The sequence below is a fragment of the Lepidochelys kempii genome, chromosome 3 (genome assembly GCF_965140285.1).
Source record: "Lepidochelys kempii isolate rLepKem1 chromosome 3, rLepKem1.hap1, whole genome shotgun sequence".
NCBI lineage: Eukaryota > Metazoa > Chordata > Testudines > Cheloniidae > Lepidochelys > Lepidochelys kempii.
This window is the reverse complement of record NC_136382.1, coordinates 150,996,925-151,014,493: the sequence shown is the minus strand read 5'-3', so window position 1 is coordinate 151,014,493 and position 17,569 is coordinate 150,996,925. Positions and strand designations below refer to the sequence as shown.

The 17,569-nt window shown below is 39.0% G+C and overlaps 1 protein-coding gene across 3 annotated transcripts in view; it reads right to left on the bottom strand.

Moving 5' to 3' along the window:
• The window catches only part of ZFAND3 (zinc finger AN1-type containing 3), a 243,369-nt gene that overhangs the window by 43,163 nt on the left and 182,637 nt on the right, over positions 1-17,569 (bottom strand). For all 3 annotated transcript variants that reach the window (XM_073338549.1, XM_073338547.1, XM_073338550.2), the window contains exon 5: positions 14,460-14,525. In XM_073338549.1, coding sequence (XP_073194650.1) covers positions 14,460-14,525 — 66 coding nt within the window. The remainder of the gene's footprint in view (positions 1-14,459; positions 14,526-17,569) is intronic.

Below are 17,569 nucleotides of genomic sequence, written 5' to 3'. Positions count from 1 at the left end.
TCTTTACAGTAGTTTCAACCGATTTGCCTGGTACTGAAGTTGGACTTACTGGCCTGTAATTGCTAGGATTGTCTCTGGAGCCTTCTTTAAAACAGCTGTTACATTAGCTACCCTCCAATCATCTCTACAGAGTGTGATTTAAGTGTTAGGTTAATGGCACAGTTAGTAGTTCTGCAATTTCATATTTGAGTTCCTTCAAAACTCTTGGGTGAACATCATCTGGTCCTGGTGACTTATTACTGTTTAATTTATCAATTTATTCCAAAATCTCCAATACTGACCCCTCAAGCTGGGACATTTCCTTGGATCTGTCACCTAAAAGAATGGTTCAGGTGTAGAAATTTTCCCCACATCCTCTGTAGGGGAGACTGATGCAAAGAATTCATTCAACTTTTTCCCCAACACCCAGCCCCTCCAAAGTCTGTAACGGGCATTGAATAAAAGCTTGGCATTAACACTCCAAAAAAAGAAAAAAAACCCAAAAAACAAAAAACAAAAAAACAAAACAAACAAACAAAAAACAGCCTTGTCTTCCTTGAGTGCTTCTTAAGCACCTTGATCATCCAGTGGCCCCACTGACTGTTAGGCAGGCTTCCTGCTTCTGCTGTACTTTTTTTTTTTTTTGGGCTGTCAGTTTCTGTGTCCTTAGCTAGTTGCTCTTCAAATTCTTTCTGGGCCTGCCTTGTTATACTTTTATTTACACTTGACTTGCCAGAGCTTATGCTCATTTCTATTTTCCTCACTTGGATCTAACTTCCAGTTTTTCTACAGTGTCTTTTTGCCTCTAACCTCCACTTTTACTCTGTTGTTTAGCCATGAAAACATTTTTTTTTGGTCTTCTTACTGTTTTTTTTTTAATTATTATTTGGGGTATAAATATAGTTTGAGCCTCTGTTATGGTGTTTTTTTAAATAGTCTCCATGCAGCTTGCAGGCATTTCACCCTTGTAACTGTTCCATTTAATTTCCATTTAACTAGTTTCCTCAGTTTTCAGTAGTTCCCCTTTTTGAAGTTAAATGCTACTGTGATGGGATTCCTTGACACTTTCGCCCCTACAAGGATGTTAAACTTAATTACATTGTGTTCGCCATTACTATGCAGTTCAGCCATATTCACCTCCTGGACCAGATCCTGTGCTTCACTTAAGACTAAATCAAGAATTTCCTCTTCTTAGGTGGGTCCCAGGACAAGTTACAAGCAATCTAACCAAACAATTCTACTTCAAGAATTTTTTTTTTTACCTAGGAAACCCCCCAAATCTCTATTTCAGTGACTTTAAGGACTTGTCTCCACTTCAAATGCTACAGTGGCAGAGCTGCACCACTGCATCTGCACCACTTTAGCACTTCACAGTAGACACTACTTACACCAACAGGAGGTGCCTACCGTCAGCATGGGTAACGCCCCTCTTCGGTGGCTAGGGTGATGGAAGAATTCAGTTGACCTTGCTGGTCCACACCGGGGGGGTCAGATCAGCGTAACTACATCTCTTAGGGGTGTGGATTTTTCACACCTCAGAGACACAAGCTATACTGAAGTAAATTCCTAGTATAGACCAAGCCAAAGATACATAGTTAAGCTCTCATCAGAATATAGCAAAGTTGCAGCTGCATATGTCATTTTAATTATAACTGCTTGTCAATCTGCATTTTTATGGACTGATTTTCAAATATACTTTTTCCTACAGCCTTAGGTAAATGAGCCTTGCTAACATCCTTTAGGTCCTTCAAGTCAGAAGAAAAGAAGGTTGTGTAGCTGGCTGGGAGGAAAATGTGTAGTCTTTGGCTGCTGACTAAATTAAGATACTTAACAGAAAAAGACTTTTTTTATACAAGTCTAAATCAATGGCATGCTAGACTTTTATGACAATGAAAATAGTATATGTATGTGTGAATGGAAATACAATGCAAAATGCTACGCAGGCATAGCTAAAATAGTATGGTATGTTTGAGAATATGTGAAATGAATATGAGAATATGAGAAAATGGATTGGTTGGTCTCTGGGGTGCCGCGGGTACTCCTTTTCTTTTTGCGAATGCAGACTGGCACGGCTGTTACTCTGAAACCTAGGATCATGATTATTAGACCTGGTCAGAAAAAGGATTTTCCATCCTGCAAAACACTGACATTTGCTGGGGGGAGATTTCATCCTAAACTGGGACACAGCCGAAATTTTGGAATTTTTTGAAAAGCAAAATTCGAAACTTCATTCTGTGTCAATCAAAATGTGTCATTTCAATCCATTCGAAACATTTTCATTTTGATTTCATCCATTTCTCTTTTTTTAAATATATAAAATGAAAAATAGTTTGGAAACAAAATCAAACCTTTTCATTCCAAACATGTCAAAACGTGATGCTCTGACATTTTCAGAATGATTTTTTTTTTTCAAAACAAGATTTCATCAGGCTCTACAACTTAGTGAAAATTTTCAGATTCATCAAAAGAGCATTTTGATTCAGCAAACTGTTTTGACTAATTTCAGAGTAGCAGCCGTGTTGGTCTGTGTTCGCAAGGAGAGGGGGAGGACTTGTGGCACCTTAGAGACTAGCCAATTTGTTTGAGCATAAGCTTTCGTGTATTTTTGTGTATTTTCCACTTTATGCATCCGATGAAGTGAGCTGTAGCTCACGAAAGCTTATGCTCAAATAAATTGGTTAGTCTCTAAGGTGCCACAAGTACTCCTTTTCTTTTTGAGAATATGTGATTATTAAATTCAAAAGTAATGCATTCACGTGCACATGGGGCAGAATTAAGGTTATGTGCATGATCTTGAATCTTTTTAACTCTTAAGTACTTAATTTTGAAACCTTAATATTTTTGTTTTTTTAAAATATATACAAACAATTTATGTACATAGGGTCACTAGTTTCCATTGTGCTCTGTAGACAAATAGGAAGATAAGGACATTACCTTTTAAATGTAGATTGTAAGCTTCTCAAGGCAATCATAAGAGGATGACAATTTGTAGAGGGGAAATGGAAAGAAGACAAACCCAAAAGGGGGGGGAAGTGTACACCGCAGATTTCTTCATTCCTCCCTCCCTCCCTCCCTCCAAACTTTCAGCAGTTTGCTTTGCCTCATCCCCATCCCCTGAGTGAGAAAAGAAGCATACTGTAGTAGAATGTAATTTAATGAGGTTGCTACCATCTCTCTCATGAAATGAAACATACCAATCTAACTCCACTATCCAAGATGAATGAAATGAAGGTAGTAAACAGCACAAGTGAAAACTAAACTAGGTATTTAAAACTCTTGAAATATTAATCTAAGGTATGATTAGTAAAACTGGAAATTTTTTTTTTTTTTTTTACTTCATGGTAAAAATTTTCCCAGAAAATTTAAATTTCCTTTAAATGCTAATAAATCTTGTCAAATTGGTTTGCTTACTACTGTCGTTGAACAATTGTGCCATCTTACAGAGGGCTCCTGCACTACAGTTTGTTTGGTGGTAGGAGGCATTCTCCCCTAGCCCATCATGTACTTCCATTAGTGTCATGCCTGTCTTTATCTGGGAATGTTAATTTCTTACATATTGTTACTTACACACCCAATTGATTCAGTTAATATGCATGTTCAAATGTAGTCAGGCACCTGCATTACAGAGCTCCTTTGATGGATTAATAGAGGGATTTCAGTTAGGTTAAATGTGTTATAAGGCAATGGCCACCTGAATTGTTGCTAGTTGAAGAAAAGATTGACCTTGTTTATAAGCAAAAATAGTCTGAATTACTGTCTCACTTTCCAAATCACCTGACAGAAAGGACACTGCAAACCTCTAGAGCCCAAAATAGCTGCTCAGTTTATGAATGTGGAGGAAGATGGAGAGCCTTCTCAAACATTCAGTCTAGCACCAGCTGTCTGTTGTCTGTTACAGATGCAAGCAGCGGAGATGCTTGTCTAAAAACAGCTGCCAGCTGCAAACCCATGCACCTATAGTAACAACCAGTGATTGGCAGGTACCATGCTGGGTTTGTGATGACCCTTGATAGTTCTGGGCAATTTATCCAGTGTAGAAATTCCATGGTAATCCAGGGAGGTTAAAGGAAGTTGTTACAGCTGGGAAATTGAATGCCATATGATTCTTACATTCAGCTTATCAGCAAAGCAGAGAGTGACATCTCCTCAGCTTTTGGAAGGCTAGTAGTAATACTTTCTTTGCGGTAAAACTGAACTATTAGCTTCCCAAAAACGTTTTATAGATGCCAATGAAAAAATGATAAAAATAACCTGTAGGAGGTTTTCTTTTCCGTTCATAAAAATTAGAACTTTCGTGCTCAAAAACATTGAAACCCTTCTAAAAAATAGAAATTCCACAACACACTAGGTCACAAAATAGTTTATAGAAAGTTCAGCTAAAAGGAGGGGTGCTATTGAGGTTTAAGGAATGGGAATGAACTGTGTCATGGAAAGTGTTCAAAATAGGTAGGGCAGGACAAGTGTAGACAAAAGTAGAGAGGTCAGAGAAGAGGCAGAGCAGAGACTCGAGTAAAGTGATCAAGTAAGGAACGGGATGAGGTCATACAAGTAGAACGGTGGGGTGTTCTGAAAAGCAATTGGATGCAATCACATATATATCACGTGCATCCCATCCATCTGTAGTATTTAAAGAGAACCAATCACTGTAAGACCTAAGCATATTTACATATGCATATGGTTGTTAACCTCTGAGAAGAGGACAAGAAGCAATGCGCTTAAACTGCAGCAAGGACAGTTTAGGTTGGACATTAGAAAAAACACTTCCTTTCAGGGTAGTTAAGCACTGGAATAAACGGCCTATGGAGGTTATGGAATCTCCATAATTGGAGGTTTTTAAGAGCAGGATAGACAAACACCTGCTAGCGATGGTCTAGATCAGGGGTGGGCAAACTATGGCCCTGCAGATGTTTTAATCCGGCCCTCGAGTTCCTGTCAGGGAATGGGGTTGGGGGCTTGTCCTGCTCCGTGTGTGCTGCGGCTTCCAGAAGCAGCAGCATGTCCCTCCTCCGGCTCCTATGTGTAGGGGCAGCCAGGGGGCTCCACACGCTGCCTCCTACCCCCGCCCGGGTATCGCGGGCAATGGGAGCTACAGGGGCTTGCGGATGGGGCAGCCTGCAGGGCAGCCTGCAGAACCGCCTGGCAACACCGCTGTGTAAGAGCCAGAGGGGAGACATGCCACTGCTTCTGGGAGCCTCTTGAGATAAGTGCCATCTGGAGCCTGCACCCCAACCTCCTCCTGTGCCCCAACCCCCTGCCCCGATCCCCCTACTGCCCTCCAAACCCCTCAGTCCCAGCCATGAACACCTCCTGCACCCCCAATCCCTCATTCCCAGCCCCAACCCAGAGCCCTCACCTCCGCCCCCCGCATGCCAACGCCCAGCCCGGAGCCCCCTCCCACACCCTGAAGTCCTCATTTCTGGCCCCACCCCAGAGCCCACAACCCCAGCCGGAGCCCTCACACCCTCCCACACCCCAACCCCCAATTTTGTGAGCATTCATGGCCCGCCATTCAATTTCCATATCCAGATGTGGCCCTCAGGCCAAAAAGTTTGCCTATCCCTGGTCTAGATAATACTTAATACTGCCTTGAGGGCAGAGGACTGGACTAGAAGACCTCTCAACATCCCTTCCAGTCAACAATTCTATATAGAAATAGGACTCAGGGTTATTCAGCTTGTGTAGTACAAAATCACGAATCAACATTGTACATATAACATGGGAACTTTGAAAAGTGTCAGCAGTGGCCTAACTGCTTCCCTTGAAGTCACTGGGAGAAATCCCATATTTATTGAACTACTCAAATGTTGTACTAATTGGAAAGAATGGGTAGGCAAGCTGTAACATTACAATTCTGCGAATGCTCTCAAGTTTATATAAACAGGCAGCTCCTTCCTGCCTCAAAATACTGAGTTGTGTGCTTCAGAGTAGCAGCCGTGTTAGTCTGTATTCGCAAAAAGATAAGGAGTACTTGTGGCACCTTAGAGACTAACCAATTTATTTGAGCATAAGCTTTCGTGAGCTGCAGCTCACTTCATCAGTTGCATCCACCGAATGCATCCGATTGATATTGGAATATCAAAGGATTTCCAAGGCAAAACCACAGATGCAGCAAAGGAGGAGCTGTGAAAAGCTATCCTGATTGCTACTGAGCAAAACACTTTCTGCATTGTCTCTTCAAAATATGGTTTGTGAATATCTATAGAATAGGTGACATGTTCCTAATGATAGTAATCTTGCAATGAGAGACTGTCACTCCATGAGTCGCTGTGTCATTAATGTAAAGAATAAAAATGTATAAACTCTTCTATTTTGATAAATATTCTACTTAATGCATTTGAGAGTAGATTCTGAAATTAAATTGCTGATTTGTTTTCCAACTACTTTAATTTCCAATCAGCATTATCTTAAAATCACATTCTCTCTGGATCACTTTGTTTTTTGGGGCACTATCCTTAGGAAAAGAAGCAGACTTTGCTGTGGTGTGTAGATAGCTTACACTTACAGATATCTGCAGTAAAACAAAAATCAAGCTTTAGCTGAAAAATGTATACTCCATTTTGAAGAGAGAGACTTGGGAAGCATCAACACTGATTTATGATGAAGTGCCCAGTTCTGTGCTGGAGGAGAAGTAGAACAATGAAACTGAAGTTCAGGGAATACACATATGGACCTTGTTTTGACTTGTTTCACTCCTGGTTCTTTATTCAAGTGTTGCAGGGTCTTAGTTCAGTCTTTAGTTGCTCCCTTCAGATTACGTTTGATATGCTAAGTTTGTGAGAGTACGATTGGGGAAAAGGGGAGGTTTACATTGTAGATGCTTTTTTGCGTATCTTATTAGAAAATGGGACAATTTTTAAGTCAGACTGTAGAACGTACAGAGAGCAGCAGAGTAAACCTTGAGAATTGTACACTTCACATAATTTGATTACAGAAATTGGAGAAAGAGAATACCCCGCCTATGAAGCATGTAGTTAGAGGGACCCCTATCATTAAGGCTCAACACAATATCTGCTACTTCCCATCCCTTCCATTCAAGGAATTAATAAGCCTCGTACTTCCATTAAACAGATTTACAGAAGACTCCAAGATTATATCTGTACATTTTAAAGGGTTTCACTGCAAATTAATTCCTAAATGGAAAACAGTAAAAAGCTTTACCTGGAGGTCTCTGCTGCTGTCTGAAATGTCTAAACTTAGATTTTGAGGCTTTACCCAAGAGTAAGATAAAACCTTTGGGACACTGTCCCCATGTTAGAAGTACAGCAATTACCTTCTATGTTGTATACACTTTAAATTTAAACACAGTACTAGAAGAAGCAAGAGATAAGTGTCACGTTTTCTAATGGTTCCAGGATAGTTACTTAATATTGAACTGGTAAAAAAATATACTCTTGCACACTAAAATAGCTCACTGAAAATGATAAAGAGCTATATTTCTCAATATTTTTTAAGCCCACTGGTAAGAGAGTTATTACAGATCTGGACAGATAATCAAGCCACTGCTTAATAACTGTAGCACTCTGTGGTGAAATCAACTCAGCCCCTTCAGGCTGACAGTAGCAAAGTCCCTGACGGATTTTTTCAATCGGATATTGGCTGTGTTCAAGTTAACGACTCAAGGATTCTTTGCTACATTCTTTATTTTGCCCTGCTAAGGCAGCCAAGACAAATTAGCCCAATCTGAAGTAAAAGCAAGCCCTCAGCTACCCCTATCTTGTACTAATATATATTTTTAATAAGTTTTGGAAAAGGGGTATAGGTGGGAAATGCATGACATGCAACTCTAATTTCCCTGTCCCTTGAATAAATGGAGATGTGGTTTATTTAAAATTCTGAGCTGTAGTTCTGCTATTTGGGAATAGCTTTCTGAAAGTCTGTGGGTGGATACTGGTAATGAAACAGAGAATTCAGAACTGCGGGGAGCATAAGGCCAAATAAGCTTTTATACCAGTATACATGTGTATTCTTTAAAAATAATTATACAGCTATAGTGGAAGGCTAGTTAACTGAACCCACAGAGGCACTGACTGTTCAGACAATTAATCTCAATATGAAATCCCCCATGGCAAAGTGCTGTAAGTTTAAATTCTCTGATTTTAACCGTAACATTTAAATTTATTGGGTAATGTCCACTCCTCTTTCTCAATGGATCTGAGGAATGATTTTTTAATCACAATACCATTTCACAGAAAGATGATGTCATATCTGGAGTATAAGTGAAAAATCTGATAGTCTCAAAATCTTACAAACTTCATTCACGCAGACTTGGATAGGACTCCTGTCACATGGATTGAAGAAGGCCTAAAGGACGATAAAAAGCGTAATGGGAAATGGCAATGTAGAGGTGGGGCAGATGTTTAGTGAGGTGCAGTATGCATTAGTCCTACCTTTAATAAATGATCTAGAAGGGGGAAAACCAGCAACACGTCTCAATCACTGAACAATCCTTTTCTCTGGCCTTGACAAAAGCAATGTTGCCCTGCTCACGTCCATGTAGATTGCTGCTGCAAAGGCCATTCTCCTAACCCAGTGATACTCCGACCTCAGTGGTTCAGGAGTCAAATTAGCAATCGACATTATCCAAAAGGGCGACAGTAGAGTGAATTCATTGTTTCATTTACTCAAATATTACATATTTATATTTAAACAGTATGACAGGAAATATTTATATATATAATTCTCACAGCAGAATGACCGAAAGTATTATTATTTTATCAACTACAACTACTTAATAACATAGTAAAAGCATCCTGACTGGTTAATAGATTAAATCACACAGTATTTAATATCAAGTGCTGCAATGAGCTGCAGAAGACACACTGAAGAGCCACTTGCTGCTCACGACCCTCAGTCTGAGTATCACTGTCCTAGCCCATCGCTTTGACCGTGTCACCCCTCTCTTTGCATCCCTCCACTGGCTCCCCCTTCTCCATGTCATCAAACATAAGTTGCTTGTCTTCACTCTCAAGGCCTTTCATGGCCTATCTCCCTACTTCTCTCTCAATCGGTATCAAAATATTGACTCCCACCTCCAATTGGCCCATGATGCCAGCCATCATCACCACTTGTTAAATTTCCAAACAACCATCTTCATGCTTTCTCCCATTATGCCCATCACACTTACGAGGTACTCCCCATAAACAGCCAAAAAGCCACCTCATTATCATCAATCAAATCTCTCATCAGAACTCTTCTTTGCCATACTGCTTACAAAAAACTCGACAATGGTTAGGCTTCTGGTGTGCCGAGACCACTGCCTACATGCTGATCAATTTCTCTCTCACCAGCATCTTTAATGGGTAGCTGTGATGGCTTGATAAGAAAGAGGAGCTCTTTCTGGAATGGAGATTATCCGCATGTGTTCTAGAAACACTTCCAGTGTGTGTATTTCTGGGTAGAGAAGAGAGGAATGCCAGAATGTTCTGACTTGCTACCATGTGTTTTCATTTCTAAATGTTAACAAAATTTGTTAGTCTCTAAGGTGCCACAAGTACTCCTTTTCTTTTTGCGGAATAAAGACTAACATGGCTGCTACTCTGAAACATTTCTAAATGTTTTTCATAGCCCAGGAACAAACAGTGTGAGCAACTAGTACCTGAAGTATCAGGCTGCTGGCAAACGTCTTTTCAAGATCCTCTAGTTTGAAGGCTAATTTCAATGGTATTATATTTCCTCTGTGGCTTTTCTGAAGAGATCACCAGTCATAAAGGTTTATGAGATTTCAATGGAGGTGAATGATGGAAGATCAGAAAAAAGGCTTTTTTTTCTGGATATTGTTAAGTATCAGGTGTTTACATGCTCTTTAAAAGCTTTGCAGTAAAAGCCACAGTTTGTTTCCATAACTCAGGGCTTCTCTTCATGAATACTTAGTTTGCAGTGAGCTAAGGTGTAAACGTACCCCTCAGTATCCTGCCATTGACTAAAAGTTCCCTAGTGCATTTTGATCTTTCCCACTTTGAAATGGGAGTAGATCAAAGCGCACTAGGGAACTTTTAGTGTGTGGCAACAGTTACCACATGGACACTTAGCACATGGCAGACATGTGAGGGGTAGATTTACACCCCAGCTTACCATGAACTAAATGTTTGTGTACATAAGCTCTCACGCAGTGACAGCTGCTGTTTGCACATTAGCACCATTGTTGGGAATCATTTTACCTACTAGTACAATATAGGTTAAGATACAACTCATCTCTTTGGGACTTCAACTACACTGGTTAGGAATCCAGTCCAGACAGTGCATCATTTAGTCTAGAAGAGGATTCAGATGAAATGGTCAGCCACAAAATGTGGGTAGCAGTTCTGAAATCAGTTTACTTGTAGGTCAAAATTAAGCAAGAATATGCTTATAGTGATGCTGAAACAACATCCTAAAATTGCAGCAGTAGGCCCTTAAAACTGTTTACATGCCGATTACAGTATTTACAATTAGGATCTTAATCTACAATAATCATAAAAGGGTTTTCAAAATGCTCTTAGATACCAGTTTCCGAAACTAATGCAAACGTATACGTGCAGCAAACGTCAGACCACCTTCTGGCAACAGAGGAAACTGATCTGTCTATCCAGATAGATATGGGAGTATGGAACAGATAATACAACTCATCTCAGAAATAGGCAGCAAGATGAGGCAGTAAAAACCCATCAACATACATCATTCGATCATGGTACAGTGTCATCTTCCAGCCTCTATTAGCCCTCACTGCATCAGTGCAAGTCCCAGACACTTTATCCTGTTTATAATTGCTGATGAGCAGTAATAAGGCCTCCATGCCTCAGCTCCCGTCCGTTCCACTTCAGCGCCCACCTATTAGGTAATAACTTTTATTTACAGCCTTGCTTGATGCGCTGTTTTATTAGTATAGCCAAGAACTGAGCCGGGTAAAAAAGTGTCTCTAATGGGCACTATAATTGCCAGGGCTGGGAGATTTATAATGCAGCTCTGTGGCTGTTCTAGCATCCTATTCCTTCTGGTGAGAAGGCTCTAGGAAGGTTGGATTGCTAACACAGTGCCCTCCAACAGTCAAACACTAAAGAGCACCTTAAAGAGCACCTCAAAAGGTCAATTGGAACAACAACAAAAACCTCTCAAAGTTGTTTTTATAATAAAAAAATCCGTCACTAACCTTTTTTATATTGTTAGCTCAGACACTTTACCACTGCAGAGCAATAGAATATCTAATTAATGGTAGACCAGAGCTTTTTGTCCTTACTAGACGTGTAAGGGATGATAAAAAGTGATCATAAAAAGGAAGTTTCAGCCACAGCCAAAGCCAAGGAGCCATTCATTTGACTGGTATTTCCATACTGTCTGTGCTAGCAGTTCCCAAAAGGTTGTCATCTCAGGCAATATGGGCTCAATCCTGCAAGGGGCTGAGCATTTTGGCACTGATCTAGCAAAACACTTAAGCACATGCCTAAATTTAAAGATCAGTGTTAAAGGCTCAGCACCTCGTAGGATTGAGCCCCAAACAAGGAGAAGCATACAGCATACTCCTAAAACTGAAACTCTGGACCATAAAAGTACCACCTGACATGCAAAATAAAGTTCTGATATGTTAGCACCAAGACAAAATTACAAATGACGTGCACACATATCTTTATATGACATGAAAATCCTTCGTTTCCATGACCTCCCATGAGAAGTGGAGTAAGGCACAACTATATGGATAAACTCTGTGGATTGTTTGTATCATTATTGCAACTGATCTGTTTCTACTGCACTCTCTTTTTCAAGCACAATTAAGAATTAGCAGAGTGCATTCAAGGAGTTTCACTGACCTTTCCAGAAAATCTCTAAATTGTATGAAAATGCTTTAAAATCCAGCTGTTATGATTTACATATTCAGTCTTAGAGTCATATAGCAGAAGAGCAATAAAATCCTTTTATGCTATTTAATACTGTACTTTCATGACAAAGGCACGAGTATAAATGGAGTAAGGATGCCAACCTGAGTTAAAAAAGCTTTACTGCAATAATGTCAGCCATTAATCTGGACATGAATTCTAACCAATAAAAGACAAATTAAGATACATAAAAAACCACTCAGCAGGCCAGAGCCCAACATCTTTTCTACAACGTTCTCACACGTCTGGCTCTTCAAAACCTTTAAGGCCTCGCCCCATCTAGTCATTCTTAGACTTTTCATTCTTTTCTATCATAATCCTTGTCCTTTGGACACACTTCAGAATATAAATACTTTTACAACCAGACCATCAATTCTGACAAAGGGAGAAAAACACTATTTGGTGTCATAATGTGACTTTTTGTCAGAGGGCTGCTCCAGAATCCAAGCTGACAAGTGCACAGGGTAAAAACTATTCTTTTAAAAAACACTTTTTCCTTGTCTTGACAGATTTATTGTTTTGATCTTTCTTCAATGGTTACACTAAATGCTAATAAAATGTGAAAGGTTTATGTCTTCCTTAATATTCTCCTGATGGGAGCCAGCATATTACATAAGTAGGTCAAATTTCTAATTTTCTCTCTCAAATACTGATACTGCAGACCTAAGGGAAAACCTACACTGGGGTGGGGGAGAGAGATGCAGATGAACTCACACCAAAACATTCTTCTTTAAAGCTCAGACCTGAGGAAACGCAGGATTCTTACAAAAGGAAGTATTTATGCAAAGTGTAGTATATACAGTTTTTATCCACTGAACTAACCAACTTCCTAGGAACAAGCACACAAATTGAAATGTGGCTACAGTTATCTTGAGTATAATATGCAACATTCACCTCCAGTAGCCTTATCAGCCCACCTCTCAATCCCAGCTCAGTTTAAGACTTTATATACATATAGTAAACCTCTTTGTAACCCACACTACTATTAAATATTTTTATTTAACTGGATTCCGAAACACTGCCCCAGAAAACAGCCATTTCTTCTTCAAGCACCACTGAGAAAATTTGATTGAAATGTAAGTTTTGAAAAAAGTAATTTTAACAAAACTTAGAATTATTTTTTAATTATTACAACTGGTGCTTTAAAAAAAAAATTCTACATTTCCTGTATTACTTGCACCCAAAAAGAATTGCTTGCAAGCTAGACCTTCCCACATTGTGCAAGAACTTGAGAACTTTAAACTTGAATTGACTAGCTTATTTCCACTGTCAGACCTAGGAGAAATGCTAAAAGTAAGCAAAACATAAATAGTGACAAAAATGTGAAATTTAAAATACTGGCATTTTTGTGGGTAATTATGATTTTTTTCTTTAGAAAGTAACCTTTTAACTCCTTCAGTAGAGTGAAAGACTACAACTGAATCACATAGACCCTGACCAGTGAATGGAAAGCATTTTCAAAAAGAGGCTTGGGGAAAATAAGAAAACTACAAACAATGCAAAACAAATCTGCTTTACTCAATTGGCTATTATACTAAAGGAGAGACTGGTAACCCAAACAGCAAGTTCTCTTTGCATTTTTGTTGATAGCTTCTAAAACAACATTGCATATGATAAATATACCAGAATAAAGGGACCAAAAATCTCTCTAGATTACTAGCATAGACTTGGAATAAGAAAGCTACTGGGAAAAACATCTTAATGTTTAATGGGACATTTCTCAACATGTCTAATAGTTCCATCTGCCTTAATCTAATCTAAGGAGATATTGCTTCTCCCATATGGCATGCCAAACTGTAATCTTGCCATTATGCTAATTATGATCACATTTTTAATATTCACATAGTGCTTTTCCACTATCATTTTCAAGACCATCTATCCAGAAAGTTATTTAACCACCCTTCAATCTAAATTTTAGTTAAATATTACAGCAGCTAACGTATGAAGGAAAACATATGCAGTTGAGCTTAGTTTGTGTAGAGACAGAGGCAAAGGGATAAAGAGGCAAACTTACTTTCTTGTTTAGAAGCATCTAAATGGGACAGAAACATCTTGGTCTTTTATGACTGGAAGAGGGGGATGACGTAAGAAAAAAAGGCAATAGTAGAAGTGTCCTGTTTTAGCTTTTGACAAACTGAGAAACGTTTCCTGCAAGAGTCACAGCAGAAGAAGAATGCCCTAATTCCTGAAAGAGAGGGAGTCCTTAACTATGCTCAGGAATAGCCCCCATTCAGCCATCAGTACTGTAATATTGGTGCTTACTCCTAAATATAGAGACAACGGCATGGAAGGGTTTGCAACAACTGATCTGAATCAGGTTTACCCCCCGTCTCAACTGATGCAAACATCAGTTCCTCCTTGTATGTACTGTGAGGTCAATTAGGAAGGGTGCAACCAACTCTGCTCTGTTCTTTCAAAGTGGGACTGTCATAGGTTCCATCTAAATTCGATTAAAGCAACAAGATTACTTTTGTATTTTTCTATGGTTATATCATGTTAATGATTTAGCTGTTACTCTCAACAGCAGGTCACCAAGGTTTATTTTCCACGGCTATTCTCCTGGTATACGTACTACACTCACTTGTAATTGTACAACTACATATTATGCAAAGCCGAATAGAAAGCAAAACTTACCAGAGTCACAGGATCTTTTGGTTGGTGTACCTAACGAGACATGAGGTGTACCTGTGCATGGCCCGCCTGGAAAAGGAGAATAAAGTCAGTCCCAAAACACATTACTTCTCAGCATTTGCCATCTTCTTACAGATAAACCAAATCAGAGTTATGTCTAGGGATGTACAGATACTGAAACATACACATGTCCTGGGAATTTCTGGGTGTTGAGAGTCCAGTATTCATTGAGCTCTTTGTCCTCCACCCCTTCCTTCCCATTAATATCTGAATATGACTTACAGTTAAATATTAGGATGACACTTTTTTTATATGCTGTAAACATTTTGTAAGAAATATCTTTAGAGAAATACACTGGCAAAGGTGATTCTACATTCCAACAGAGCTGGGATCTCCTATGGTTAATCCACAAAAAGACCTTGGGGTGAAATCCTGGCTCCCCTGAAGTCAGTCAATAGGAGGTTTGCATTATATTTCTATAGCGCTTTACATCCCACAAGGGCTTTACAAGCAGGTTATGTAAATGGATGCAAGATCATAGACTTAATGAGTTGAACCTACTTTCACCAGGCCTAGATTTTGTCCCATTTCTAAAAATCACTTCTCCCACCATGGGAACGTACTTTTTTTTGGATGGAATGCAATACTATTGAACAGCATACAGCAAAACTACACAATAGTTTAGGATGGGAAGAGAGAACAGCATATCCAGCTGAAACTGCTGGAAGAAGTTATACAGACATAATATTGACAAAAATGGAAGAAGTGTCATGGGATCATTAATCACCACAAGTGGTCAAAAGTTTGGTTTTACGTATAATCTCAACACAAACATATACTACATTACCTTTGTGGACAAATTTTATTTTCAGGTTCTGGACTCTTGCCCACTCATCTGGTATTTGTTTGGTGGTAAATTGCTTTTAGGTTTCCTACCATATTTCAACACTCATCATCATGGAAGAGCTCTCCAGAGATCTTGTTAAACTAACAACCCAATTCAGTATATTTACTGTGTTGCCGTAAAGCACAAATAAAATCATATAGCTGAGTCAAGACAAATTGACAGAAAGCATAACTGACAGTAATAATACATTGTAGCTTGGATAATTGGATGATATTACATACCTAGAACCTGAAACTAAGTCTGGTCTAGTAGACTTTGGCAATGGAAATACCAACAATTCAGTTTAAAGCAAGGGGTTAGTATAAGCCTGACCCCAAGTATTGGGATGTGCTGTTAACTGGGCTTATGTCTATGCTGCCAGGCAGTTTGGACTACAGAGGTATGAACTGCCATGTACACCGAAGTCCTGCACTATAATGGCCCTGTGTGGACATGAAGTAAAAGGTTTAGTTCACATTTAATGTATTCATCTTCAAATAGCACTACATTAATGCAAACTAAGAACCCTTTTGTTCGCGCCTGCAGCATCCAAATGGGAGTTATAGTGCAGCACTTTGGTGTGCAATGCTATTCACATACTTGTAGTCCAAACTGTTGAGCAGAGTACAGAAGTCCTCAGTTGTTACTAGTCATCCAATATTTGTGTGTCCTGAAATCAGCACTGTTGCTAGAACAAACTGTAGTCTTCCCTTTTCAAACCATTTCAAATCTGGACTGGTAAAAGTGACCAACGATGGAAACTAATTGTACCTTTTTGCTTCTTTATGTTTTATAAAAAGGCAGCCTGAATTTTTCTCATGTTATAATTGCACCTGTTTTTACTACAGAAATGTCAGATTTTGCTTGCCAACTCTGTTTATATTGCAAAAACTCATGGGATTATAGCTTTATAAAAGGTGACAGAAACATGGCTAACTGAGAGAGGAAGGCATTTTTAGTCAGACCACCTACAATTCTGCTTGTTGTGTTTGAACATCTGTTTAACTCAAGCTTCTGAAAAAAACACTGAGGATCAAAGCTCTCAAAAGATTTTGAGATTTCAGAACCCAGCCTCTCATACGAGGGAAGAAGTAGATCCCACTTGAGTTCCCTGGCCCTTCAAGGTGTCCTCAAGCCGACCTGTGGAAACTAGTTCAACAGCACAATTTTTATTCCCCCTTGACAGGTCACCTTTAAAGTGATTTCAAGGTAAATCAAAATGTAAATCTAACAAGACACTGTCAAGTTCAAATCATTTAAGAATTCAGCTTCTTTACTTGTGTTAGACTTTGTTAGAATATTAAAAATGAAAATGTTAAGAGGTCAGATAATTTACACTATTCATGCTATTGTCCAAGATGCCAAGTAATGCACTAGTGTTTTGGAAAAAGGGGATGAAAGAATCCCCAAACAGACCTGATAACCATTTGAAGAGCCTTTTACAAGCTGACTCAAACACTAGTACAAAGTTGCAACATTTTGGATATTTATATTGCAAAGGAATTTTTAGAACAAATACCAAAAAAACTTGCTATTGGAAATATACAAAACCTTCAATTTTAGGTCTATTTGACTTGTTAGTGTCCATTTTAAAGAGCCGGTGCACATCCATTGTTTACATGTAAACAACAACATGGAACAGTGTGCAGTTCTAGTGATGTAATTCCATGCAAGTGTGCTTTGGTTTCGAGTGAAATACCTTTTTCATTAAAAAATGTCATTTAGTTACATTCTTTCAATTTTCATAGAAAGAAAAATTGATTTTCTACAGTGATGGAGCCTTTGAGATCAAGATTATTGTACAGTAAAATATTTACACCAGGTAGGGCTTTCAGCACCCAGGCAAATATAGGATTTTTTACTTGCCATTTTTAAAGCAGAATAAATTGCAACTATTTCTCATTCTTTTACATTTGCTGGAGTGCAATAGGAGTTTGTTTATTGCCTCATTAGATATTATGTTCAGATAGGTCTGATTTTTTGTATTGCATAGTAGTAGGGCTTCAACAACTAGTAACTTGGGATTTGCATGCAAATACACCAGAGTGCCTCATAACCGATGAAGTCTGCATGCCCTTTGCAGCACTTTCTTCTACAGCTGTTTTTTGTTCCACCATTAAAAGTAGTCATGCATAATTGTGTACGGTGGGCTCGAATCTGCAATTCTATGGGGAAACCATGATGCTGAATCCATTGTAATACTGACAACTAACTCAGAGATCTTTAT